At 46.7% G+C, this 27,724-nt stretch overlaps 2 protein-coding genes across 3 annotated transcripts; both read left to right on the top strand.

Annotated features, from left to right (window-relative positions):
- The first annotated feature begins 238 nt into the window (after positions 1 to 238).
- Positions 239 to 27,724, top strand: Hoga1 (4-hydroxy-2-oxoglutarate aldolase 1). Of its 2 annotated transcripts, none has more exons than XM_085693948.2 (7): positions 239 to 758; positions 15,930 to 16,058; positions 16,210 to 16,337; positions 16,817 to 16,958; positions 17,367 to 17,463; positions 19,231 to 19,364; positions 27,023 to 27,724. In XM_085693948.2, the coding sequence occupies exons 1-7, from the start codon at positions 566 to 568 to the stop codon at positions 27,124 to 27,126; spliced, it is 927 nt and encodes a 308-aa protein (XP_085550074.1). In that variant the 5' UTR covers positions 239 to 565; the 3' UTR covers positions 27,127 to 27,724. The 2 variants fall into 2 exon arrangements, with proteins under 2 accessions (XP_085550074.1, XP_048308857.1); XM_048452900.3 differs by lacking the exon at positions 16,817 to 16,958 and adding an exon at positions 16,996 to 17,130 and having other exon boundaries at positions 252 to 758.
- Positions 6,970 to 8,857, top strand: C7H10orf62 (chromosome 7 C10orf62 homolog). Its single transcript, XM_048452899.3, has one exon. It carries the CDS (start codon positions 7,575 to 7,577, stop codon positions 8,571 to 8,573), a length of 999 nt encoding a protein of 332 aa, XP_048308856.1. The 5' UTR covers positions 6,970 to 7,574; the 3' UTR covers positions 8,574 to 8,857.

Raw genomic sequence — 27,724 nt, 5'->3', positions numbered from 1 at the left:
GTGATATAGTTCCCTCTGTGGTATACTCTTTCTCTGCCCCTCAGTCCCCAAGACTGTTCCAAGGAGGTGTGTGTCCCCCAGAGAGGGCTAACAAGGTAGGAACCTGGTAGACAGGAGGCGTGGTTTTTCTCAGCTGCTTCTTGAACCACGGTTCAACCCCCGCTGCAGTAGGGCGGGGCCAGGCCAGCTCAGCCAATCAGTTCGATCAGACTCAAACCAGCCTGGACTGTGCTGTGAGTGTTGGGGTAGGGGTGCTGGCTCTTGGCTTTGGGGTTGTGGGAAGAGGGCCCAAGCTCCGTCCGAGACACTTTTTAGTGTAAACCCCAGGAGCCAGCTCTCTTTCAGACCAGAGTTGTGGTATTTCTCCAGCTTCTTCTTCCCAGCTGGCAAGAAGCCCAGCGTCAAGCCTCTGGGCCCGCCCCCAGGCTACACGCCCCCTCATATCCACAAGTTGTGGGTTGGGGCCACGAATTTTTAACTGGGTCTGTTGATCATTGACAGTGGGGAAAAAGGAGTCCAAACTCCTGTGACTGTAGACAGCCTGGGCCTCAGGCCTCCTGCAGAAATGCTAGGCCGCCAAATCTGGGCCTCTATGAGGCAGGGGTTGAGCAGGGGCTTGTCTAGGAATATGAAGGGGAAGAAGGTAGACATTGCCGGCATCTACCCAGCTGTGACCACCCCCTTCACCGCCACCGCGGAGGTAGACTATGGGAAACTGGAAGAGAACCTGAATAAACTAGGCACCTTCCCCTTCCGAGGTAAGAGGGCAGTTGGGAAGGGGGAAAGGGGGAGGGGGGAGGAGGGTACGGGGACTAGACGACAGGACACAGGTCTGGCACCATGGACAGAGCCTCACCTGCCTTTGTTTCCCCAGCTGTGGAGAGCTGAGGCGCCTTCTTCTCTACTCCCAGGGTTTTTGTGGGGGATCACATGGGTCAGTGAATGAGGACGTCCTTGTCTACCAGGTCCTCTGCTGATGGGAAGGCCATTGGCCCGCTCACAGGGCAGAGCAGCCAGTATCCGCCTCCTTTCCTCCCAAGCCTGCCTGTCAGAACTATTCAATGTGCTGGCCCCTCTGTTTCACCTCTTGTTTTACACACGGGTCTGAGAGATATGATCACTGTCCAAAGCCACTCAGCTAACACATAGCATCTGATGTTTGAACCAGCTGATTACATACTCCATTCTGTCCGCTTATTCTAACACCTCCTAAGTTGCTGGATCCCCTCTAAGACTGTTCCAACAAATGCTGTTTGGTGTGGCTCTGACTGAGGAGGCACAGGCTAGCAGCTAGGATAGTGGCCTCTGGTTTCCAATCACAGCTTTGTCAATGGCCTTTCCTATGGGATACTCTTTGCCTGCTTCTCCATATGACACATGGGAGTGTTAATGCCCAGGTCGTGGGGTAGACAGAAGAAGAATCTGGAAGAATGTGAGTGAAAGCATGGTATAAATTCTAGAGTGCTGCACATTTCAAGGTATTGATTCCTGGAACGATGATTATTAAAAGTGCAAGTGACTTTGCGGCAGAGCTGCTTTGTGACAGTGACTAGTGGCCCAGCTGGGTCCCCCGCCCCAGCTCAGTACTCAGATGATGATGATGAGTGTTTGTCAAGGGACAAATGGCCTATGGGTGTGCACACACTGAACAGGGCCAGTGTGTCTGGAGCTTGCTTATGGTGGCCTGGAGTTGGGCTGAGACGTGATTTCCTTAAAGCAAAGCATGACAGTCATTAGCTTCAGAGAGAACACTCCGTTTCAGCTGAAGGACCAAGACACTCTAGGGCAGGGGCCGGAGGACTGGCTTTTGTATACATTGTTTCTTCCATCCAGGAGTTCATAGAGACCTCCAGAATTGTCTTTGGGTTTTTCCCTTTTGCCTCCCTAACTGCTGCAACCAGCATGGGGTACCCTGGACAATTTTGGGGGGATTTGGTTTATGGGTTCCTGATGGTATTTGAGTTCTCTATTCACCTCATACCAGAAATTTGAGGGCTTTAGAGGTCAGGAACTAAGCCCTCAGGCTCTGAGGCAGCTCAACATAATTCTCCCAAGATAGTCAACCATGCAGCTGGCATAGAGGACATAGGGTCAGGGAGTCCCGTCATGGCTCCAGCATGCAACTACAACATTAAATCTGTTTCTCTTGCCTTCCGGAATAGACTATGCAGTCCAGTGCTCAGGGACAGATGGAGACAGCTGTCACGTGGTACTTTGCATGAGTGTGGGCAGCAAGTCCTCTAAAGAGATGGAACCTGCCCTTGGTGCTTCTGTGAGCGAGCACAGTATATTCTAGAAGGTGTGCCTGAAGCTGTGGAGTTTTCTGGGTTTTTTTTGGTTTTGTTTTGTTTTGTTTTGTTTTTTTTGAGACAGAGTTTTTCAGGGTATCCCTGGCTGTCCTGGAACTCACTCTGTAAGCCAGGCTGGCCTCGAACTCAGAGAGATCTACCTGCCTCTGCCCCAAGTGCTGGATTATTTAAAGTGCAAGTGACTTTGCGGCAAAGCTGCTTTGTGACAGTGACTAGTGGCCCAGCTGAGTCCCCCGCCCCAGCTCAGTACTCGGATAATGATGAGTGTTGTTAAGGGATAAATGGCCTATGGGCACCACCACTGCCCAGCTGGTTTGTTTTTATTTTTTAAGTATTGCTGATCTGTGTTGATTATTTAAATGAACAGTATTCTTTTAAAATAAAAGTTAAGGGCCTGGCGAGATTACACGTTGGGTAAAGGTTCTTGCCGCCAAGCCTGATGACTTAAATTCAGTCTCCAGAACCTATGCGAGGTGGAAGAAGAGAACCAACTTCTGCAAGTCATCTCCTGACCTCCACATGCATTCCAAGAGACAAGTGCCCTCCCAAAAATGTAAAATTGTTATTTTTTAAGACAAATTAGTTAATGTTATCAAATATCATATAAAAACCCACAATAGCCAGGTAGTGGTGGCACATGCCTATAATCATAATACTTGGGAGGTAGAAGCAGACAGATCTCTATGAGTTCAAGGCCAGCCTGGCCTACAGAATGAGTTCCAGGACAGCCAAGGCTACACAGAGAAACCCGGTCTCACAGAGACAACCTGTCTCAAAAAACCAACAATCAAACAAACAAAAACGCACAATAAATAATGAAAAGAGTATGCCAAACCTTTAGCTTCTGTTTGCAGTATAGGAAGTACATGTCAGTTCTAAACCAAAATAGTTCCACTGAAGTAGAAAATAGAAATGATAAGGAAGAATTAAAAGATGTGCAATGGCTGCCTTTGGTGGTCAGCAAAACAAACCAACCACCATTAGCTATTTTGAAAAGAGAAAGTGACTCTTAATTTGCAGATAAGGGATATCTTTGGTAGATAAATTAATTACTATTGGAGGAGGCCGCTTGTTGGTTCCTGGCCACTTAACGCCAAAATAATCACACAGAAACTGTATTAATTAAATCACTCCTTGGCCCATTAGCTCTAGCTTCTTATTGGCTAATTCTTACATCTTAACCCATTTCTATTAATCTGTGTATCGCCATGTGGCTGTGGCTTACTGGGTAAAAATCCATCCTGTGTCTGTCTCCGGAGGGGGCTACATGGCTTCTCTCTGACTCTGCCTCTTTTCTTTCAGCATGCCATTTAGTGTTTCTACCTAAGTTCTGCCCTATCAACAGGCCAAGGCAGTTTTTTTTATTCATTAATGGTAATCACAGCATACAGAGGGGAATCCCATGTCGGAATTCCCACATCATACTGAACACTCAAAAACCATCTGCAACCAAACCAGACAGTAATCTTGGTGGTGAAATTCAACCACCACTCCACTTCCACAGGATCCCGTAGAAAGAACACCACCCCCATGACAGCCAGAAGCAATTCTAGAAGACAATGTCCCCTCCTCCAACAAATTACAAACTGCAAAAGCTTGTCAATCTTACACAGAAGCAGCTCTTTGAGGCTAAGAAAATCAGAAGCAGTGTTAGTACCAGCAAGCACAGGGTCTGCTCCTCTGGTTTCCTGTCTTGTGCAAAATACCTGTGTTTTATGGTTATAAAAATGGGCCTTGAGTAAGGATTCTGTAATCTTAAGCTTCAAATTTTTATTAAGTAAAATCAAAGTTATAACCAAATTTGGTGTGCCTAAACAAAACCTGAACAATGACAGTATTGATAGACATGCTAACTTGGAAGAGGAAAATCTCATAGGGGTCCCATCCCTAGACAGAGAACTACAGCTAACTACTGACTGCTGAGAGAGGGAGAATTAGCTTCACCTAGGGATGAACCCCTAATTAGTTATCCAGTACAAAGTGGTAAGCCCAGAAATCACGCACACATGGAGTCAGCAGGTTGTATTTATTATATTTATGCATATACATGTAACAATAAAGAAAAAGAGGCCATCAATCAGGGAGACATAGGAAAGGAACAAGGAAAGTAATCTAATTATACTATAATTATTTTTTTCAGAACAGGGTTTCTCTGTGTAGCTTTAGCTGTCCTGGAACTCACTCTGTAGACTAGGCTGGCCTCAGACTCACAGAGATCCACCTGTGTTTGCCTCCTGAGTGCTGGGATTAAAGGTGTGCACCACCACTGCCCAGACTAATTTAATTTTTTTTTTCTTTTGGCTTTTCGAGACAGGGTTTCTCTGCAGCTTTGGAGCCTGACCTGGAACTAGTTCTTGTAGATCAGGCTGGCCTCGAACTCACAAAGATCCGCCTGTCTCTGCCTTCTAAGTGCAAGGAATAAAGGCTTGTGCCACCACTGCCCAGCCAGACTAATTTAAATTTTTTAATAAAAAAAAACTTTTGGAGGTCATAGCCAAAGCCTAGAGGGAGGGGTTGTTTGGAAGGGCCAGTGACCCTGAACTCACGCCAGTAAACAGCCTCACAGGTGAACTTTGAGTTGTTATTTCCAGTGAGGTTAGTAGAAATTCCCAGGGTAGTTCACCAAGGCTGGAGAGCTGAGGTTCCCTACAGCTTTCAGCTGTACCTTATTCCTACCACATGCAAAGTGGACTATGGTTTCTTCTGAAAAAAATTATATTTATAAAAATTATTACTTGATTAAAGAAAATATTTCAAATAATTTTTTGAAGGAGATGAGAGGTTGAGACTCTTTCTACACAGCCCTGGATGTCCTGGAACTCATTGCAGACCAGGCTGGTCTTGAATCTGCAGAGATATGCCTACCTTTACCTTCTGAATGCTGGGATTAAAGGTGTGTGCCACCATGCCCGGTATCAACTTTTCAAAAAAGATTTGCTTTGTAATGTTATGTAGGTATGCGTGCCTACACATGGATGTTGACAGTAATTTCTGTCCCGTACGGTCCCACAGCTGTTCAGTCTCAAAGAAATACACAGAGGTCTACATTAATTATAAACTGGTTGATCGGCTAGGCGGTGGTGGTGCACACCTTTAATCCCAGCACTCGGGAGGCAGAGACAGGCGGAGCTCTGAGTTCGAGGCCAGCCTGGTCTACAAGAGCTAGTTTCAGGACTACAGAGAAACCCTGTCTCGAAAATAAAAAAAACAAAAAAACAAAACAAAACAAAAAAACACCTGGTTGGTCTATTAGCTCAGGCTTCTTATTAACTCTTACATCCTACATTAACCCATAATTCTTGTCTGTGTCAACTACGTGGCTTGGTACCTTTTATCAGCGAGTCAGTCTCATCTTCCTGTGTCTGGATGACGACTACAGACTGAACCTTTCCTTTTCCCAGAATTCTCCTGTTCTGGTCACCCCGCCTCTACTTCCTGCCTGATTACTGACCAATCAGCATTTTATTAAAACAGTACAAGTGATAAAACTTTACAAGGTACAGGACCATTGTCCCACAGCACATGGACATGGGCATGTTGAGTAAAGAAACCAGAGGAGGACAAAGATGTCAGATCCATTGGAGCTGGCATTACAGAGACTGAGCTTGACGGAACTCAAGCCCTCTAAAGAGTAGCAAGTGCTCTTGACCCATCTCTCCAGCCCCTCAAATATCACAGCTTTTTTTTTTTTAACATTTATTTTCTGTATATGAGTGCTCTGTCTACATGTTTGCCTGCAGACCAGAAGAGGGTGACAGATCCCATTCCAGATGGTTATAAGTCACCATGTAGATGCTGGGAATTGAATTCAAGACCTCTGGAAGGGGACTGGAGAGATGGCTCAGTGGTTAAGAGCATTGCCTGCTCTTCCAAAGGTCCTGAGTTCAAATCCCAGCAACCACATGGTGGCTCACAATTATCTGTAATGAGGTCTGGTGCCCTCTTCTGGTCTGTAGGTATACAAGTAGACAATAATATTGTATACATAATAAATAAATGTGTTTTTGTTTTTTTTTTTTTTTAAAAAAAAAAGACCTCTGGAAGAGCAGCCAGTACTCTTAACCACTGAGCCATTGCTCCAGGTCCAAATAACACAACTTTTTATAAGGACCATTTGGCCTTTCTGAGGGTGCTACATGCTTTGAGGTAAACAGCAGTAGCCCAGACCTGTTTCTAGCCCCAAAATACATAGGAATAACTCAGGATTGTACAGGGATCTGTGGCAAGCCTGACTGGCCAGGCCATCTGCTCAAAATTTCATGATGCTTGTTTACCAGGGGCAAAAAATTTGAATCTTAGCTGGGCATAGCAGAACACACCTTTAATCCCAGCACTTGGGAGGCAGAAGCAGGTGGATCTCTTGAGTTTGAGGCCAGCCTACTTTACAAAGTGAGCTCCAGGACAGCCAAGGCTGTTACATAGAAACCCTGTTTCGAAAAACAAACAAACAAGCAAACAATTTGGATCTTCAGGCTATCACTCAGGAAAGACATAGCTTACTGTGGAATGACCCCAGGCCTTGGGGCCTGACGTTTGTCCTATCTACTCTGCCTTCTCAGCCCACTGCTTTGCTCTCAATTGTGACCTCATATTGTTCCAGAATGGGCTCCTTCCTGGGCCTTTTAGTTTCTAGACTCTACCCTGTAATGGAGTTAGGGCTGTAAGAGACAGTATATGTTGTGTTGACCGCAGGGATGGTTTTCTTGGGGAGTTATTGGTCAGGAATGGATGCCAGTTCAGCTAAGGGGGTCCCAGTTTGTCATGGTCAAACTGATTCACTGTCCTCTGCATTCTGGGGGCCACTAGAGGAGGAACGACGAGGGAAACCAAAGAAAGTAAGCAGGACAGAGCAGAAGTCTGTGCAGCCAGCAGAAGGCAGAAACATCTCACAGCTAAATGACGCTTTTCCTGCTGAGGGCAGGGGACAAGACCCAAACCTTACATGAGGCTTGCCAGACTATGTCTGAGTGCTAAGGTGGCCTTACCTCACCCCATCCCCCCTGGCTGCCTTCCTCACAATGGGGTTCATTGCTGAGGTGTCAGAGGGCATATTAAGGAGGGTGAGGCAGGGGCCTGCCTGCCAGACACAGGCAGGGCTCCGGCCCATTCAAGCATGAGTCATACCATCTGGGCTCCACCACTCCCAGCGCGCTCTTAGCTCTCTGTGTGAGGCCTAGGGCCCTGGAGAACTTCTTAGAGTTCCTCCAGCAACCATCATGCAAGGTGGTGCTGGGGACTGTCCTTGTGCTAGGAGGTGGAGGCCTCATGCTGTGGGCTCAGAGGAGGAAAAGGAAGACAGAGTGTGCACGAGACAAGTCTCGCGAATCCTGCCGATCAAATGACAGCTGGATCAAATCTCACTTTAGCCGCCTCTCCGAAGAGAGGTTGCCCACCCACCGCTATGCCAGCAACAATGGCCCCTCGTATGAAAATAGGCTTGGGGAAGCCAACACCACCTTCCACATGGAGACTCTCACCTCCAAACATGGAGAAGGGGGCATGGCTCTGCACCGAGATTCCTTTGCCAGCAAACAGAAAGTATCTGGGACCTCAGTGACCAAAGAGACCCAGAGGGAGTCAAGAAAGCCCTCGTCAATGGAGGATGAAACATGGACCGCTGTGGCTGCTTGTGCCAAGGAGATTGATGCCAAGGGGCATCACCTGGCTAATTCCATGCTGCAACGTGCCACGGCCTACCAGCATATAGGCCACGTGGAATCCAGGGACATCAGCCCAGAAGAGCTGAAGGCTCTGGAGGAGGTGGAGATAAAGCTGAAAGGGAATTTCCTCACTCAGCGGGAAACTGCCATAGCTGGTTCCAACCAAACTCACACCATCTATAACCAGAGTCGCCATGGGCACCAGAGCCAGCATAGGCATTCAAACCACCAAAGTAACCAGAGCCATCCTGTTTACTCCAGCCACCAGGGTCATCACCCAGATCACTTGAGCCACCAGGGTCATCCAAGTTACTCAAGTCACCAGAGCCACCAGAGTCATCTGGGCCACTCAAACCACCAGAGCCACCAGAGCCACCAGAGCCACCAGAGCCATCAGAGCCACCAGGGTCATCCGGGCCACTCAAACCACCAGGGTCATCCGGGCTACTCAAACCACCAGGGTCATCCGGGTCACTCAAACCACCAGAGTCACCAGAGTCATCTGGGCCACTCAAACCACCAGAGCCACCAGGGTCAACCAGGTCACGCAAGCCATCAGAGCCATAGTCTGCCCAACCGCAGCCACCAAATCTATGACTCTTGAAGCCACTTAACCGTGTGTCCCCTCCCCCAGCAGGGCCGGCTCACATACACAGGCCTGTTTTCTCTTCTATGGGGAAACTTACTTGGTCCAGGGTGAGAGGCTGCCACCCAAATTCCTACTTCTGGCCCCCATGAGTGAAGGAGGGAAGGGATGCAGCTTCAACAGCCCGAGGGCCCTGAAGACCCACGAGAGAAGACATGAGGCAGATTGCAGGAGCAGCCACCACAAGCCCCACACTGACTCCACATGCCTGAATGGAGCCAATAAAGCCCTACATGCCCTCATTCTGTGTCCAGGGACTCTGTGGTCAGCTGAGTTCTGGGCAGGGTTGGAGGAGACGGTGTGTCCCCAGCAGTTCTGTAGGTGGGCCGTGGCTGGGGGCCTTCTCATTGCACCAGCCTTAAGACCATAGCAGTTTCCCCTGCCAGAGGTCTGACACCCACCTGCCTACTGCTGCCGAGGGACCAAGATGGAACACAGTCTGGGCAAGAGGGGACCAGGGGCAGGTTTTCAGCAAAGAGTAAGTCATAAGTCATCCAGGTGGGACTTGGGGCCCCATCCTCTTGGGTCCATGGGGATCCTGTGTCCACAGCTTAGAGCTGTATATGACACATCTGGGTCATGTCACCATTGCTTGAGTCTTGTGACTGCTACCTCCGCTCCAGTGTTCAGACGACAGCTGCCTCCTGCCTCCTGTCCCCTTCCCTCACAAGGCTCTACCTCACTGCTTTACTGATGTCTCCCCACACGCTACCTTTCTTCTGGCCTCCTACATGCCTGGCATTCTCTCTGAGTCTTCCTCCTAGGACCCTCTACCCCCAAATCAAGCAGCCACCTCTGTGAGTCTTTAGACAGGTCAACAAGTCACTGCCTGACTCCAAGGAAATCTTTGGCCAAGATTTGAGTCTGTTAAGTTTTTACCTTGTGAGCCTTAGATCTCTGGGGCAAGTCACTGAGGATAGCTAAGGTCATAAACACCTTAAATGTGGTCAGTTGGTTAGTATTTTTATTTTCTGGACATTGCTAGTGTAAATTTGTATGAATGAAATTTAAATTTTTTAAATTTGCTGTTAGCATACGATATGTACATGTAGAGCTCAGAGGGCAATTTTATGGCGTCATTTCTTTCTTCCCACCTTTACACAGATCCAGGAATCTGACTCAGGTCTTCAGGTTTGCACTATCAAGGTGGCAGGAGTTTTGGAACCACTGAACCATCTCACTGCCCAAGTGTATATGAATTTTTATTTTCATAATTTTCAGCAGAATAAATATAAGAAGGGAAATAAAAATTCCTTCGGATGGGAAGAGTTCCATCTGAGGAATGTCCTATATTGGCATATTTTAAATACTTCATAAAATTTTGTACCGGTTGGTGGTTGCACATGCCTTTAATCCTAGCTCTTGGGAGGCAGAGGCAGGCAGATCTGTGTGAGTTCAAGGCCAGCCTGGTCTGTAAAACAAGTTCCGGGACAGCCAGGGCTACACCCTGTCTTGAACAACAAAAAAACAAAGGCAAAATAACTACAAAAAAAAATTGTAATGAGGAGGCAGAGATCGGTGGATCCCTGGTACTTTTGGTCAGTCAGCCTAGCTCAGTGCACTGCAGGCTAGGGAAAGAGCAGAAGCAATTGAGATTGTCCTCTGGTTGCGCACGCACCTGCACAGACATAGCCCCGCAACAGACAAAATTGAATTAATTTAATTAAAATTGAAATTTTAATTGAAAAATAAGTAGGGTCAATCACAGAGCAAAAGGCTAAAAACTTTCACAAAAAGCAAAAGTGTGGTAAGATTTGGCATCTGAAAAGACTAAAAATACAAGTACAGAACTTGAGACACAGCTCAATGATTGAGCCCCTGGCTGCTATGTTCAAGGCCATGGTTTTGTTTCTCAGCCCAGAAAAGACAAAGAAGCGTATACCCGGACATCTGAAATCACGTACTTAAAGGTTTACGTAAATATTCCAATTAGCTCACAATTTTTGAATACATTTTTAAAAGTTTCAGCCAGGCACAGTGGTGCACAAATGTAATTTCAACACATCAGAGATGGAGAGGCAAGAAGGTCAGGAGTTCAAGGTCATCCTCAGCTACTTAGTTTGAGGCCAGCCTGGACAACAAGAGATCTTGTGTCCAAAAAAAATAGAAAATATTTCAAGTTGGCAAAATTGTGTTCAGCTAGCACCCGTGTTCATCCTCATTCTGCCTCTTGTGCTTATAAGGAAGATGGTATTGGTGTTCCTCATATCCCATCTCATCTTCAAAATCCAAAGCTGAAGCACTTGCAGACAGTCCATGAGCACATGCCAAGGTTTTATTACTGTCCCGTTATATACAAAATGGCCCAGAGGCAGACCACTTAAATATAGATTTTGGTGTGGACATTTTTACTAGGGGGAAGGAAAGACCATCAGATGACTGTCACAGAGAGCAGCTAAACAGCCACCAGAGTCTGGCCCGAGCTGGGAGGTGGCTGGCTTCCCAGATCCAGACCTCATTCCATTAAAGTTCTTTGGGGAATTGCTTAAGCATTTTGTCAGGCATTTCTTCCAGAGAGAGGTTATAAATTAGATCATGTTAAAAAATAAATAAATAAATAAATAGATAAAAGTCTGCCTCAGGCCTGCACATCCAGGATGGTTATTTTATACAGCAGATTGTCAACACACCTCAGTGAGTCTGTGTTGGCCGCCATTCCAGGACCGTTGATCCTGACTGGGTGATTCCAGGTCAAACAAGAAGAGCACATAGTAGGACAGCAAGATGCTATAGGCTGCAGGGCCCTGAGGGACGGGGATTTGAGACACTCACTCTAGGATTTTGAGAGGTCTTGCCTGGCTTCAAAGCAGAAAGGCATTCCATCAGCTTCTGCACAGAGGCAGGAGGATGGCAGTGGTTGTGGGTGGGGAGAGCCCTGACATTTGTTCTCGTGGTGCTTGGGAATCCAACTAGGGCCTTGCACAACCAAGCAAGTGGTGTCCAAGACACACCCCAGTCTGGATTGATGAAGAACATTAATAGATGGGGGAAGGCTAAGGGGAAAGTCAGAAAACACTGTGGAACTTAGAACGAAGGAGGACTTTGGAGTCCATCTGCTCCAGTTCTCATCTTGTAGAAGAGGTCAGGGTGAGAAAGCTTGCCTGATCTCTCGAAGTGACTGAAGGACTCCAAACCTCCAAACACAGGGAACATGATTTTTAAAAGGAACAGGGAAGGGGAACTCAGAGGAGAAAGGCTCAGTGGCCAGAGACCTACAGAGGGTCCCGGGATACACTTTGGAGTAGGAGGCGACGCTGAGGCACCGAGGGGCTGTAATAGTCACCAGGGATAGCCCTTCTGTGAGACACTTTGCTTGCTTTAGGCCACAGTAAATCACCAGGTCGCCTCTGTAGCACCCTTCTCAGGCCTCGCCCACCTGAGCAGCTTCCACAGTGAAAGGGACTTCTGCGCAGGTGGGGACGGGAGTTGAGAGGTTCTCCCATCTGGCCTAGCCACACTCGGGCTTTAAAGGGAACTTTCTTCCAACTCCAGGAGAGTTGCTGCTCACACCCACACAGCACTGGGCTCCAGTTAGGTTCTTTACAAAGAGCACCTCGTTTTAACTTCGCTGTTTGTGAAAAATAACAGCATCTCCACATTTCAGTTATGGAAGCTTAAGTTTGGTTAAGCAATTTTCTTTTCTTTTTTTTTTTTAACTTTATTTAACTTTATGTACGTTGGTGTGAAGGTGTCAGATCCCCTGGAACTGGAGTTACAGACAGTTGTGAGCTGCCATGTGGGTGCTGGGAATTGAACCCAGGTCCTATTGGAAGAACACCCAATGTTCTTAACCGCTGAGCCATCTCTCCAGCCCTCTTTTTATCTTTTTTTAAAGAAATTTATACACATCTGTGTAATTTGTGTCTGTCGTGTGTGTATGTGTGTGTGTGTGTGTGGACTACAAAAGGGCCCTGAATTCCCCAGAGGTGGGGTCACAGGCAGTTATGAACTGCCCTGGAAACTGAGCTCAATTGGACATGCAGCCAGGGTGAGGAGGGGGCATTTGGACGTGCAGCCAGGGTAAGGAGGGGGTTCTTTGCAGCACCAGATCCTAGATGTCAAAGTGCTTTCTGGGACATTTTCCTAGCTGAGACATTAAAGCAACTCTGCAAGGCAGGGCTGGAATGACTTTTACTTACGTCATAGAAAAGGAAGTGGAGACTTGCAGGTGTGACGACTTCCCAGCCTGCATGCTTGGGAGTCAGGTACAGGCCTGGTGCCTGATTCTGGAGGCAGGGTAGGGGCTGAGGGAGGTAAGGACTAAGTGTAAGAGGCTCTGTCTGCCACCGGCGACTGGAATAGAGGGCCTGCTGCTGCCTCTGGGGCCATCAGACCCTGCTTTTCTGCTTTGAGAGTCACCTATGGAGCCCAGGGGCTTCTGTGATTGAGTACGAGATGAAGAGAGGCTGTGGCTGGGTTAGGGAGCACAGCATATGCCTGTCACAACTCGAGGTAGCGGATAACTTCAGCAACTAAATAGAAGTGGCATGATCTTGGCTTTGAAATGGTTAAGGGTTGGTCTAGTGTTGGTTAAATGGGAGCCTTCACCAGGGCAAGCAGCTTCTTCAAAGAGGTCAGACACTCCCAGGAAGCAGAACCACAAGAGGCTGCACTCTTCCCCAGTCCTGAGGACCGGACCTCAGGACACACTCACGCTGAAGCCAAACCCCATCTGTTCCAACACATTCCTTGGGGTATCACAAAGGGAAAGTCAGTGTCCAGCCCTCCTGGCAGCGGAGCCTACCGCTTCTGTGAACAACATGGAAAGCGTGGTATGAAGTTGAGTCGGCATCACACTGTGTCCCCTGAAGAGTGACTCACGGGAACACTTTCTCTTGGTCTCAGTGCCAGGAAACTCTGTGTTTCTCCAGGGCAGCTGCTTTGCTCTTGTCTTTCAGACTCTGTGTATCTGTTAGGGCCCACATTTCCCTAGCAGTCTCTACGGGTTTGTCACACACAGCTGTAGGGCACAGATTTTGTATGCTAACACTGCTCCCAGCTTTTTTGTCTTTTCTTCTCCCACTTTGCTATTCATTCCGAACCCTAGTGTGTTGTGTGCTGCGTTTGTACGCTACTTGTGATTCTTGTTCTCTCTCTCTCCTGGAACTCACTCTGTAGAAATCTTCCTGTCTCTACCTCACGAGTGCTAGGATTAAAGATGTGTGCCACCACCATCCGACTAACTTATAATTTTTATTGTTTGTTTGAGACAGGATCTCCCATATCCCACAGGCTGGCCTTGAACTCTTGATTCTCTGCTTTCCACCTCCAAAATGCTGGAATTTGTGTGTGTGTGTGTGGGGGGGTTGTTTTGTTTTTGTTTTAATGGAAGGACATTGTCATTATTGCCTTTCCTGACACTGATAAAATACCCTGACTGAATGAAAAAAATAAATAAATAGAAAGGCCATGACTGCTCTTAGGTATGGAGGAGAAAGTTTATTGTAGATAAAAGGGAGAACATAGCCAGAGGCCGGATCACCTGGGAGAGTGGATGTGGACGTGACCCCGAGCCATGTGAGCAGAGGGAAAAGAGGAGGGAACAGGGAGAAGATAGAACCAGGTGCAGTTTCCTAGGCAAAAGGTGAAAGGGGCAGGTAACCAGAATGGCTGGATTCCATAGGGAAGAGCCTCTGTGGGAAGGGCAGCTAGCCCCTGGGCTGGAGAGTTGGAGTGGGGGTAGAGGGCGGGGTATGCCAGCCCTCCTCTGTAACAGGTAGGGACTGAGGGATGCCAGGAGAACCTGGCAGCCAGGTCCACTTTGATATGTTAAATAAGCACCTCCGCCATTTGTCCCAGGTTTGAGACTGAACATTGACAAGAGCAGCTTAAGAGAGGAAGGGTTTGACTCAGTATCTGAGGTTCCAGTCCATCCCGGAGGGGTGGGCCTTACAGAAGCAGGAATGAGGCAGCAAGTTGCGTTCACAATCAAAAAGCAGAAAGCAATGGCTGTGCTCAGTCCATTTTCTCCTCTTTATACCTCGTGAATGGTTCTGCCCAGAGTGGGCCGTCCAGCCCCCTTCAGGTGACCTAATCAAAATAATCCCCCACAGGCACACCTGGAGGCCTGGCTCCTGGGAGAGTCTAGAGCTCATCAAATTCACAATTGAGGTTAACCGGCACAGGGTGGAGAGGAGGAGGCAAAGAGTAAGTGGGAAAACCCAGGAGGAATGTATGTCTCTGCTAACACTCATTCCCCCAAGGTTCTGCCGAAAGTGCTGGTTCTGCTTGGCTTTCAAAGAAGTAAAAATATTGGCTCTGTTAACTGATATGGGTTAGAAACCTCTCAAACAAATGGTTGATAAAGCAGGAGGGTGAGCCGGGCATGGTAGTACATGCCTTTAATACCAGCATTCCAGAGGCAGATGGATCTTTATGAGTTCCGAGTCAGCCAAGGCTACATAGTGAGACCCTGTTTCAAACAAAACGAAACCAGCAAGGTGACAAAAAAGAAAAAAATTCAGTGAGACACCTCCTTTGACACAGAAAACTGGCAAATGTTAGTTCTGAGGATACCCAGAGTTGGCACGGGTGAACAGTCAGTTAGCTTTCCTGCTGTGGCGTGTGTGTGCTGACCGATGGGAAGCATGGCACCCAGGAAACTATAGACAGACGTGACTGTCGGGCCTAACTGTGGAACATAGAAGGAATTTCTAGACATAACCAAAGATTTTTCCAGAAAATGTTTGTTTCAGCGTCATTTGCATCAGCAAAAAAGAAGTCTAAGTGTCCTCGAGGACACTTGAACGAATCAGAGCTTTGTATTCTGCTGCAGACAAACTTAAAACAACGCTAAACAAAAGTAGCAAACTGCAGGTTATGAAAGCCTGGCTCCATTTCTCTGAAGTATAATTCATCTTATTTCTGGGTCCTTATATTTGTTGCACGTGTATAAAGACATGAAAGAGAACAGTAAACACCTGAGCTGGGACAGAAAGCCCAAGTGGGAGATAATGGGAAGGGTGGTCATGGACGCAGGGAACATGGGTGCAGGGAACATGGATGCAGGGAACATGGACGCAGGGAACATGGACGCAGGGAACATGGACGCAGGGAACATGGACGCAGGGAACATGGGTGCAGGTTATGTTATAGGCTGTTCTTTCTGGTACGGTTAAGTATCTCACTCAAAGCAAAATGGTGGGTGCACTGCTGTGCATCTGTTGAGAGCCCTGTGTTTATGTCAGGACAGGAATGGGAAGACTGCGCGGAAAGTCCTGGTGGGAAAGTAACCCTGAGGACTGCAATACCAGCATCCTGATGCTCCCAAGAGGGTAGGAATGGGTGGGCTGCAGTCATGGGGCTCTGTTGTAGGCTTCGTGGTCCAGGGCTCTACTGGAGAGTTTCCATTCCTGACCAGCAGCGAGCGCCTGGAGGTGGTGAGCCGAGCGCGCCAGGCCATACCCAAGGACAAGCTCCTGATAGCCGGCTCTGGCTGTGAATGTGAGAACACGATGCCTGGGGACCTGGGGTTGCTGGGCTGTGGGGGATCCAGGCTCCTGGGCCCTGGGGTTGGGTTCTGTCTGTGGTTTTGCCCCTGTCAGGGTGCACCGAGACCTGTTTCCCTTGCCTTCTCCCCTCTCCCTCACTGCAGCCACTCAAGCCACGGTAGAGATGACCGTCAGCATGGCTCAGGTCGGCGCTGATGCAGTCATGGTGGTCACTCCTTGTTACTATCGTGGCCGCATGAGCAGCACTGCCCTCATTCACCACTACACCAAGGTAGGTGGCAGGGGTGGGTGTGGTTCAGAGACCTGGGACCAAGCAGAGGTTGGCAAAGATGAAGGCCATGCCTAAGGAGAAGCTAGGAGTGGCACAGAGAGCCTATGTCATGTTAATAGTCACTCTAGGACCTAGTCTAAGCCATCAGGTAACAACTGTGTGACATTAGACCACTTCCCTAACCTCTCCGTATCAGTTTCCTTTCCTTTAAAGCAGGAAGAATAGGAGCTGGAGAGGTAGCTCTGTGGTTAAGAGCTTACAGTGCTCTTACAGATGGCTAAGCTCAGTTCCCGGCACCCATCTGGGTGGCTTGCAACCATATCCAACTCCAGTTCCGGAGGATCAGAAGCCTCTGGCCTCTAAGGGCACCAGTACTCATGTGCATATACCCACATATATACACATGATTAAAAATAATAAAAATAGATCTTAAGAAAGTAAAACGGTGAATAAGGCATCTGCCTTGTGCGCTTCTTCAGGGTTACGTGAGATCTGCATACATAGCTTCTGGCTGTGCCTGCTGTATGGAGAGCACTCAAAGACTTCCTGTCATTGTAACCCTTCAGGAGGCAGACCTGTCACACAGTTCTGCAGTGACACCGTCCAGCCCCTCAGACCCAGGCAGGTGCCGCCTCCTCCTTTTCTCTGTGCCCCACAGGTCGCAGATCTTTCTCCGATCCCTGTGGTGTTGTACAACGTCCCAGCCAACACAGGGCTAGACCTGCCTGTGGATGCCGTGGTTACGTTGTCTCAGCACCCGAATATCATTGGCATAAAGGACAGTGGTGGCGATGTGAGTGGCAGCAGCTCCCAGACTGGGACCACCTCCTCTTTCTCTGGCTCTCGCATGGAAGTTTCTAACCCAGAGTAGCGCTGAGACCATGCTTGTTGGGTGGGCTCCCTGAGGCATGGCCTAGACTTCCAGGCATCTCTCTGGGTACTGGGCTGTGTTTTGACAGCACATGCCCAGGCTGTGCAGACTGGTCACTAGCTCTGGACCCAGCTTTCACACTGTGTTTACTGTAATAGGTGACCAGGATTGGGCTGATAGTTCACAAGACCAGCAAGCAGGATTTCCAGGTGTTGGCTGGGTCGGTTGGCTTCCTCCTGGCCAGCTATGCTGTGGGTAAGCCTCCTGCTGTTCAAGCTGTCCTGACCAACCAAAATGCACCCAGATGCTCGGGACTACTAAGAGAGACTGGGTTGGGGGTCAGGCAGGCCTGGGTCTGCAGGGAGCAGCTGTCTCAATTCTGGGCACTTGGGCTTGACCCTTTTGGGTGGGGGTGTATGAGTACGGTGCGGGCCTGTAGAGATGCCTGCAGTTGGTTAAGTCCCAAATTCCATGCTTAGATGACAAAATTAGCTCCTCTAATCTCACCCTGTAAATCATTCTCTGGGAACAGAGGTCTAGGCCAGGAGTCCGCTTTCCGCTGCCTCTGACCATGGGATAGAATGAACTGTCAGACCTGGGTGGTTGGGGTGGGATTTCCTGCTGTCTGCTCAGATTCTCTTGCCGTCCAGTATCCTAGCAATGGCACTTAGAGCGGCTGCTCTAATTGGCTTTGGGAGAGGGTCTTTGGGTTCAGGCGGGATTGAGCCCTGGTGGGGGGGGGCAGAGAAATAGAAGCATCAGCGAGCTGAGATAAATTTTTCAGCTCTGTGGGAGACAGCAGTGGTCTCCGTTGTCTCTGGGCTCTGCAGACTTCCGCTTTGGTCATGGTCCTAGCGCATCCCTTTACCATTCTGCAGTCTCTAAAGTGCAAGGTGGGGGAAGGGCTTTTGTAGCTCTCTCCTGAGATACAGTGGAGAAGGCACAGGCTCTGGAGGTAGGGGCAACTGAGGTGTGGCTTCACACAGTAACCCAAGTCGAGACACCAGCCCTCACTGGGCCTAAACAATTCAGTGGTCTGTGAAGGTCAGAGGGCCAGCCCATCAGCCAGTGCCCAGCCAGCACATAATATGTAAGCTTTTGGGTTGCTTTTTCTTTCTGAGACAAGGTCTTTCTGTGTAGCCCTAATTATCCTATAAGTTCTTGTAGTCCAGCTGGCTTTGAACTCACAGAGATCCACCTGCCCCGTTCCCTGAGTGCGACTGAGATCAAAGGCATGTACCACCATGCCTGGCTATGAGTATCTTTTGTTTTTAAATAAAGCTGTTCTCATTAAAATTTTAAAATTATATCTTATTTATTTTGTATGCATATGTGTGTAGGGTGCACTTATGTAATGGCACATATATGTAGGGTGCACATATGTAATGGCACATATGTAGGGTCAAAGGACAATTTTGGGAAGTTGTTCTCTCCTGTCATGTAAGTCCTAGGGATTGAACTTGGGTCATCAGTCTTACCATTGAGCCATCGCCCTGACCCTATAGTAGGTATCTTTCTTCCTGTCTTAAACCACTGCTACCTCATCTTAGAATCACACTCAAAGGCTGAATTTCACATCCTGAAGCCAAGGGGAGGAAACACCCAGACTCCTGGCCCCAAATCCAGGCTGCTTTCCCACTCCTGACCAGTTAGTGGCCCAGTTAACTGAAGGAATAAGATTTCAGAACTTAGTTCCTATTTCCCTAGCCCCTAAGGTGTCAAGATCCTGTTGGAGGAGCATGGTAGGTATAAGGTAGGTGAAGGGGCTTCCCTGAAGGCCGTGTTCCCTGCTCCACCACTGGCTCTGAGCAGCAACTGGCATGCAGGCTTCTTGTTTGGAACATACAGGCAGCCTTTGCCTCTGGAAGTACATAACTGGACACACAGACCATGACTGTGGCATGGCCCAAAGACTACAGAAATCTACATCCCGTGTTCCCAATTATGAAAAGGTTCGGAGCTCAGAGTTTGGGTTTCTCTGTAGTAAGTGGCTCAGATGAATGTTTTGTCTCCTTCGGGCAGGAGCTGTTGGGAGCATTTGCGGCCTGGCCAATGTCTTAGGGGCCCAGGTATGCCAGCTGGAGAGACTCTGCCTCACGGGACAGTGGGAAGCCGCCCAGATGCTGCAGCACCGTCTCATCGAGCCCAACACAGCGGTGAGCTCCCACCCTGGACTGGCACGGGGTCCCTGCTCAATCCTTCCCTTTCAAACTGTCCATATAGAGAATGTCCCAGTGTGGGATCTGCTACCGACTCCCCAGGAAACCCCGATTGCAGAGAATGAACCCCATAGGTTCTCAAGCTTCAGCGTTCACTGGGCTAGTTAAATTTCCATGTGGGCTAGTTAAATGTCCAACCCTTTGAACATGCATGGAAACGAACGTCCTGAGTGAGGGCAATGTCAGTGACACTGGGACTATACCTAGAGGTTCAGAGCGTAGAGACAGCGCGCCATGGCTTTACAGCAACCACACAGGGTACCGATAGCGACAAACAGAGAGACCATGGAAGCAGAGAACCGGAGATATTTTGGTTTTCCAGGAGAGCTGTTAGAACAATGTGCTCTGCAGGTCAGACTTATCCAATTCTTTTGGGGGCAGGTCAAGGAGAACTTAGCGAGGAATGTTGGTCAAGATCAAAACTATTTTGAAATCTGAAGAAAACTAAAAAAAAAAAAAAAAGTATATCCTTATTTTACTTATTTTGAAAGAGAGCCTTACTGTGTTGCCAAGGCTGGATTTGAGCTCTTGAAATCCTCCTGCCTCAGCCTCCTGAGTAGCTGGGACTGTCCTAGTTTTGCATCTGCACTAATGTAAATGTGTTTGTACCTCTGCATCCTCATCAGCACATGTGCTGTCTTATTTGGGCGGTTTGGAGAGCTGGGAAGTAGCGTGTTTCTGGGAGCTGAGGATACTGAGCATCTTTTGATACATTTGCTTGTCACAGCCTTGTCTCTCAAATATTTGTTTATGTCCTTATGTCCTGTGTTCATTTTCTTTCTTCTTTCTGGTGCTGGAAACTGTGCCCAAGTCTCACGCAAACCAGACATCATGTGCTTTGCTATCTGCCTGTAGTCCTGCAGACTGGTTGCTTGTCCATTTTCTTTTTCCTTTCCTTTTTTTTTCTTTCTCTTCTCTCTTTTTTAAGTTTTTTGTTTGTTTGTTTGTTTTGTTTTGTTTGAGACTCGGTTTTTCTGTGTTTCTCTGTCCTAGAAGTCACTTTGTAGACCAGACTGGTTTCAAGCTCACAGAGATCTGTCTGTCTCTGCCTCCCAGTATTGGTATCAAAATCATGCACCACCATACCTGGCATTTTGCCCATTTTCTTTTCTTTTCTTTTTTGTTTTTGTTTTGTTTGTTTGTTGTTTGTTTTTGTTTTTTTGAGACAAAGTTTCTCTGTAGCTTTGGTGCCTGTCTTGAAATTAGCTCTTATAGACCAGGCTGGGCTCAAACTCACAGAGATCCTCCTGCCTCTGCCTCCTGAGTACTGGGATTAAAAGTGTGTGCCACCACCACCCGGCTTGTTTTTGTTTGTTTCTTGTTTTGTTTTTTTTTCATTTTTATTGATATTTATTGAGCTCTACATTTTTCTCTGCTCCCCTCCCTGCCTCACTGGGATTAAAGTTGTGCACCACCACCACCCAGCATCTTGCCCATTTTCTAAGTGAATGTCTTTCTTATATGTTAAGTTTAGAAGAACTACACACTAGTCCTTTGTTAGATGTGTGCTTTTATCTGTAGCTTATTTTTCTCATATTCTTTACATGTTTTTGATTAATCAAATTTTAAATTTGGGGGAAAAATTAAGATTTTGTCGAAGTCAAATTTGTCAATATGTTCTTTCTTGAATCATATATTAATGTCAAGTCTAAGAAGTCTTTGTTCAGCATTTGTTTCCTGAAAGTTTAATAGTTACATTGTAAAAGTTTGTGACCCATTTTGAGTTAATTTTTGTTTAAAGTCTGAGACTTTGGTCAAGGTTCCTTTTTTTTTTTTTTTTTTTTTTTTTTTTTGCCTATGGATATCCAAAACCATTTGTTGAGAAAGCTTTCTTTCCTCTGTTGAGCTGCCTCTCTGCCTTTGTCAAAAGTCAGTGGGGCAGGTTTGTGAGAGTCTATTTCTGGGTTCTCTAGCCTCTCCATTGATCTGTGTATCTACACTTCCCCTGTGCCACAGACTGGATTGTTAGCTGCAGCATAAGGGTTTAAATAAGTCTTGTAATTGGCTGCTTCCTCCTGTTTGGTTCTTTTAGCTTCCTTAAAACTGCTTGAGGTAATTGATTCCTTGTCTTTCTATATTAATTTTAGAATAATCTTGTCTATAGTTACAAAAATTTTTTTACTAGGAATTGTTAACCTGTAGACCAGTCTGGGATGGTAACATCTTCCCCGTGCCACCTTTCTCTCTTTCTTGAATTCATGGAGAACTGCCTATCTCTGCCTCCCAAGTGCTGGGATTAAAGGCCTGTGCCACCACTTCCTGGCCATTGTTCAGTCACTAAACATGACATATTCTCTACTTATTTGGATCTTCTTTGTTTATTCAGTATTGTAGTTTTCTTCAAAGAAGTTCTATTCATAGTTCTATCTATGGTTGGTCTAGAATGCACAGGATCTGCCTATTTTTGCCTCCCAAGTGCTGGGGTAAAGGCATGCATCACCACACCCAGCTACTTCATGCTTTTCTGGGCAAGTGAAAGTAGTATTTTAACTTCACTGTATGCCGCACATGCCATTAATCTCAGCACTCAGGAGGCAGAGGCAGATGGATCTCTGTGAGTTCTAGGCCAGCCTGGTCTACAGAGTTAGTTCCAGGACAGGTTCCCAAAGCTACTGAGAAACCCTGTCTTGAAAAACCAAAAACCAAACAAACAAACAAAAAACTTTACTATCTATATATTGTTTGCTAGTATGCTAATATTTAGAAACGCACTTCTCTCTCCATCTATCTATCTATGTATTATATTTCTATCTATTTATCTATGTGTGTATATGTGTATGTGATGAGAATGAAAACCAGGGTCTCAAGCATGCTAGGGAAATTGCCATATCAGAGCTAATTCCCAACCCTACAACAAATTTTTGTTGTTGTTGTTGGTTTTGTTTTGTTTTTCGAGACAGGATTTCTCTGTGTAACTTTGGAGCCTATCCTGAAATTCACTCTCTACCCTAGGCTGGCCTCAAACTCACAGAGATTCATCTGCCTCTGCCTCCTGAGTGCTGGGATTAAAGGTGTGCACCACCACCATCCAGCCCTACAACTGATTTATAAATTTTTCTCTTACATCCTGTATCTTTGCTGAACCCATTCAGTACTTCTAGGAGGGGTGTGTTGTTCATAGATGCCTTGGGATTCTCTACATAGACCATCATATCATCTACACCAAGGGGAGTTCATTGTGTCCATTTCTATTTCTGCCTTTCATTTGCTTTCTTACATTTCTGCATTGACTAGGACTTCCTGTACTAGGTTGGATAAAATTCCTGGCTCCTGATCTTAAAGAGAAAGCATTTAGTCTTTCACCACAAGTGTAACACTTCTCCTGGGTGGTTGTAGATGCTTTTTATCAATTGAGCATACTACTCTCTATTCCTGGTTTTCTATGAATTTTTAAATAATTTATTTAATTTTATTTTTTATGTACTTTGGTATAAAGGTGTCAGATACTCTGGAACTGGAGTTACAGACAGTTGTGAGCCACCATGTGGTTGCTGGGAATTAAAGCCAGGTCCTCTGGAAGAGTAGCAGTAACAGGATCGCAGGCCCTTTGTTCATCCTGTCCAGCTAGCTTACACCTGAAATAATCACACAGAAACTGTATTCATTTAAACACTGCCTGGCCCATTAGTTCTAGCCTCTTATTGGCTAACTCTCACATCTTGATTCAACCCACTTGCAATAATCTGTGTGTCACCACGAGGTCGTGGTTTACGGGGAAGGATTCAGCATGTCTGACCTGAGAGTTCCATGGCGGCTCTCTGTCTGCCCTTCTTCCTAGCATTCAGTTCTGTCTACTCCACCTACCTAAGTGCTGCCCTATCAAAAGGCCAAGGCAGTTTCTTTATTCAATCAATGAAAGCAACACATAGACAGAAGAACCTCCTGTACCAAGTAGCCAGTGCTCTTAACCTCTGAGCCATCTCTCCAACTCCTTTTCTATGAACTTTTACAACTCATAAATAAGTGCTGAATTTTGTCAAATATTTATCATATTGACTTTTATGATTATGTCCCTGTTCTGTAGCCTGTTAACATGATGGATGTTATTATCAGTTAAAAAAAGATTTATTTTTTATTTTATGTGTGTAGGATTTTGCTTACATGTATGTATGTACACCATAGGCATATCCGGTGACCATGGAGGTCAACTGAAGTTACAGATGGTTGTGTGCTACCCATGTGGGTGCCAGAAACTGAACCTGGGTCCTCTGCACATGAGAGAATAGCACATGCTCTTGACTGCTGAGCCATCTCTTCAGCTCCCAAATCACTTTTTTGTTGTTTTGTTTTGAGACAGAGTCTCTCTACACAGTCCTTCTCTCCTGGAACTTACTATGCAGACCAGGCTGGCCTCGAACTCATAGAGATCTGCCTGCTTTCTACCTTCCGAGTGCTGGGATTAAAGGCATGTGCCAGGCTAATCACTTTTCAAATATTGACATAGATGTATATCCCTGGAACAAACCTCATTTAATCATAGTATGTATTTATTTTGGTATGTTGCTGAAATTTCATTTAGTGATATTTTGATAAGAATTTTTATGCTTATATTCATAAGGAATAATGGTCTATTTTTTCTCCTTCCTTTCTCTCTCTCTCCTCCCCCCTCCTTCTCCTCTTCCTCCCTTCCCTCTGTCCTTCATTCCCCAATGAGTCTGGTTTAACGTCATCAAATTAACTAGAAGGTATTTTTCTTTTTCTTAATAGAGATGGTATAGAATTGATACTAGGGGCTGGAGAAATGACTCAGTGGTTAAGAGCACTGACTGCTCTTCCAGAGGACCTGGGTTCAATTCCCAGCACCCACATGGCAGCTCACAACTGTCTGAAAATCCAGTTCCTGGGGATCTGACACCTTCACACCAATGCACATAAAATAAAAATAAATAAATCATAAATTTTTTTAAAAAAATCTTTTTTAAAAAAGAATTGATACTAAATCTTCTTCAAACATTTTGTGGAATTCTCCAGTTGAAACCATGTGGTCATAATGATTTAATGGGTTCATTGGACTACAGTCATAGATGGTTGTGAGCCTCCAAGTGGGTGCTGGGAATTGAACTCAGGTCCTCTAGAAGAGCAGCCAGTGTTCTTAACTGCTGAACCATCTCTTCAGCCCTCCTTGTTGGAACTTTTATTTTAAAACTTTTTGTTATTATTGGGGATTGCACATGGATGCCCCAGTGCTCATGCGAAAATCAGAAGACAGCTTTGTGGAGTTGGCTCTCTTCTACCTTTATGTGGGTTCCAGGGATCAATTACTCAGTCATTAGGCTTGCCTGGCCTGTGCTTTGCCCACTGAACCAGCTCCCCAGCTCCTGTTGGAAATTTTATTAGTTGTGCCCCCTGATATTTTGTGGTTGATTCAGTTCCAAGTCTGAACCAGGGGCCTCACCATTGTGCTGATCTGTGGTGCTCTAGGTCCCTGGTTGACCCTCCCTCTTCAGTCCATCTTCTGGAGTTTTCTTATCTGTTTTTTGAGACAGTGCCTCACTGTGTAGCTCTGACTGGCCTGGAATTTGCTGTATAGACCAGGCTGGCCTACAACTCTTCCACCTGCCTCTGCCTCCCAAGTGCTGAGATTAAAGACGCATATCCCACACAGCCCAGATTCACTACCCGTTTTCTGTGATGTCCAGAGTGTTCATCAGTTGGGAAGAATGAGCACAACTGTCTCTATCTTCTCGAATGTAGAAGTTTTAAGTGATTTCCCAAGTTGTGACCCTTCCCATTCAAGTCGTTGAAAATAATATGAGCAAAGTGGGTATATAAAACTGAGAGCATTACTTGCTTTAGGTTTGAATATCTTATATATACTTAAACAATTTGTTATAATTTTACTTTCCTGGCTTTAATGAGAACAAATTCATTAAGACTTATCCCCCCTAAATCTGTTTCTAGGAACAAAATCAAATCAACAAATAAAACATTGCCCAGGCTGCCATTGAAATTTCTCTATAACCCAGGCAGGCTATGAAGTTGTGATCCTCCTGCCTCAGCCCCCTGTAGCTGATATGATGGGCCTGTGCTACTAGGCCCATCTTCCTTAGGCTTTTGCTATCCAAGCTATCTGTATCCCTCAGAGTGACTCTGTCAATAGGTTCTGAGAACTTGCAGAAATGAAGCCTTCTAGTTAAGCAGGACCGGGCTGCCCCCAACACTCTGGCCATTCCCCTGGGGTGGAGGCCTGCTTGTCTCTTTTCCATCTACCCACATCAGAGAAGGGTCGCACACCTGCTAATGCCAGGACAGGAGGAGGTGGCGCCTCTAGCGGGCTTGGGGAATGCTGTGATTTTAATGATGTTTTGTCATCTGATGTCTAAGTCATGTCTATGGGTAGGTGTCATCTCACTTTACAGAGGAAGTGGTGTTGGCTGCCCCCCTGGGAAGATGGGATGCTCAGCTGCCATCAAAGCTCTCCGAGGTCATCTCACCCCATCCTGCCCCTTCTTGTGCCAGCCCTGGGCACACACTCAGGAATGCCTGGAACACCTTTTGCTGCTGCCTGAGCTGTAGGCTCAGATGCTCCAACAGCAGCCTGAGGTCACTTTATTGCCCTGTTCTGTCCAAGGCATGTCCTTCTTCTGCCTCCCCACCCAGCATCTTACCCCAGGCTATATTTAGGACTTTCTGAGGTCTTTGTCGCCCAAAGAGCTAGCCCTTTCTCCAGGGTTGAGAAGGCACACCGGCTATCTTCAGAAATCCATGGTAGGAACATGGTTCCATCTTCTGGAGGTTTTAGCCAACTACAAAGCTTGCGAGTTTTAAAAGCCAGGCTGTTGAGATATTGTGTTTTTTCCTTTAAGATATGGGGAAAACATCAGTTTGCTGGTGACGGCTGGCCTCTAGTGGCCGATAGTTGTAAGCCAGTTATCCAACATCCACCCCAGCCTTTTTCCATCAAATGCCTCATTGCTTCTAACCTTCACAAAACTCGTACCGCTAAAGATCTCCCCTGCCCCCATGGAGCTTTATTAAGTTTTTAGATCATCAAAGATGCATTCCAATATTTCTGATCAGTTGCTTTAACAAAAAGGGAAGAAACTGGATCCTTCATTTATTCTGTAAAATTCCCTGTATGATCTTGAACTGTGACATGGCTGTAGGTGGCCCACTGTGATACACAAGTCTTTAGAGATCATGTTGCTTAGCCCCTTCATTTTCCTAGGGAAAAAATGTTGCTCAGGTAATAAATAGTGTAGTTATGCGACAAACCACCCTGATGCTGGGGACTCAGGATCTGGGCTCTGCCCACGGCTTTCACGAAGCCATCTCCTTCCTTATTTACCAGGTCTGCTGTGCTGCAGGGACCCAGCCTTGCTGCCTTCTGCGCCAGCCTTCTTTCTATTCTATCTAGATGCCCCTTTTGTTGAAGTAGTTTTTCTCCCAAAACCCCAAAGGGAACCTTCTTATTCAGATGAGTCTCTCCATAACTGACCCACTTCTGGATTCTCAGTGCAACCCACACCACAGATTGGAGTTCCTTATGGGAGGTGGGAACCCCAACTTTAGGAAGCAACAGATGTCAAAGTCCAGCAAGGCGTGTCAGAGATGTGGGGGCTCTTCAGTCTCTTCTAACAAATGTTTCTTCTCAGGTGACTCGGCGCTTCGGGATTCCAGGGCTGAAGAAAACCATGGACTGGTTTGGCTACTATGGAGGTCCCTGTCGTGCCCCCTTGCAGGAGCTGAGTCCCACTGAGGAGGAGGCCCTGCGCTTGGATTTCAGCAACCATGGCTGGCTCTGATGACAAGCAGGAGACACCTGGCCTGAGCTGTCGGGGACGTCTGTTCCCGTAGCCTGAAGAGGAACAGGGCATTAGGAATTAGGGCATATATTAGTCAGTGTTCTGTTACTGTGAGGAGACACCCTGACTCTCGTGATGCTTATAAAGGGAAGCATTTAATTGGGCTGCGTTACCGTTTATCATCGTGACGGGCAACAGGGCAGCGTGCAGGCAGACACGGTGCTGGAGAAGTAGTTGAGAGTTCTACATCTAGATTTGCAGGCAGGAGGAAGAGAAAGTCACTAGGCCTTGCTTGGGCTTTTGAAAACCTCAAAGCCACCTCCAGTGACACACTTCTTCCAATAAGGCCACACCTTCTAAACCTTTCAGATAGTGCCATTCCCTAAACATTTACATGTATGGGGGGGCATTTTTATTCAAACCACCACATTCCACTCCCTGCCCCCCCCCGTGGGCTTATAGCCATATTATAATGCAAATGCATTTATTCTAACTTCAAAAGTTCCCATAATCTATCACAGTCTCATGACTAATTAAAAGTCCAAAGTTCAA

This window comes from Myodes glareolus, chromosome 7 (genome assembly GCF_982192425.1).
Source record: "Myodes glareolus chromosome 7, mMyoGla1.1, whole genome shotgun sequence".
NCBI lineage: Eukaryota > Metazoa > Chordata > Mammalia > Rodentia > Cricetidae > Myodes > Myodes glareolus.
The sequence above is the reverse complement of the archived record's forward strand: the minus strand, read 5'-3'. Positions and strand labels throughout refer to the sequence as shown.

Excerpts from the sequence above, each read along its gene's own strand:
- Hoga1 (XM_048452900.3), top strand. The coding sequence starts at position 566 with ATGCTAGGCCGCCAAATCTGGGCCTCTATGAGGCAGGGGTTGAGCAGG. Across the intron at positions 17,131-17,366 it reads TAAAGGACAGTGGTGGCGAT|GTGACCAGGATTGGGCTGAT; the intron begins GTGAGTGGCAGC and ends TTACTGTAATAG. Across the intron at positions 19,365-27,022 it reads TCATCGAGCCCAACACAGCG|GTGACTCGGCGCTTCGGGAT; the intron begins GTGAGCTCCCAC and ends GTTTCTTCTCAG.
- C7H10orf62 (XM_048452899.3), top strand. The coding sequence starts at position 7,575 with ATGCTGTGGGCTCAGAGGAGGAAAAGGAAGACAGAGTGTGCACGAGAC.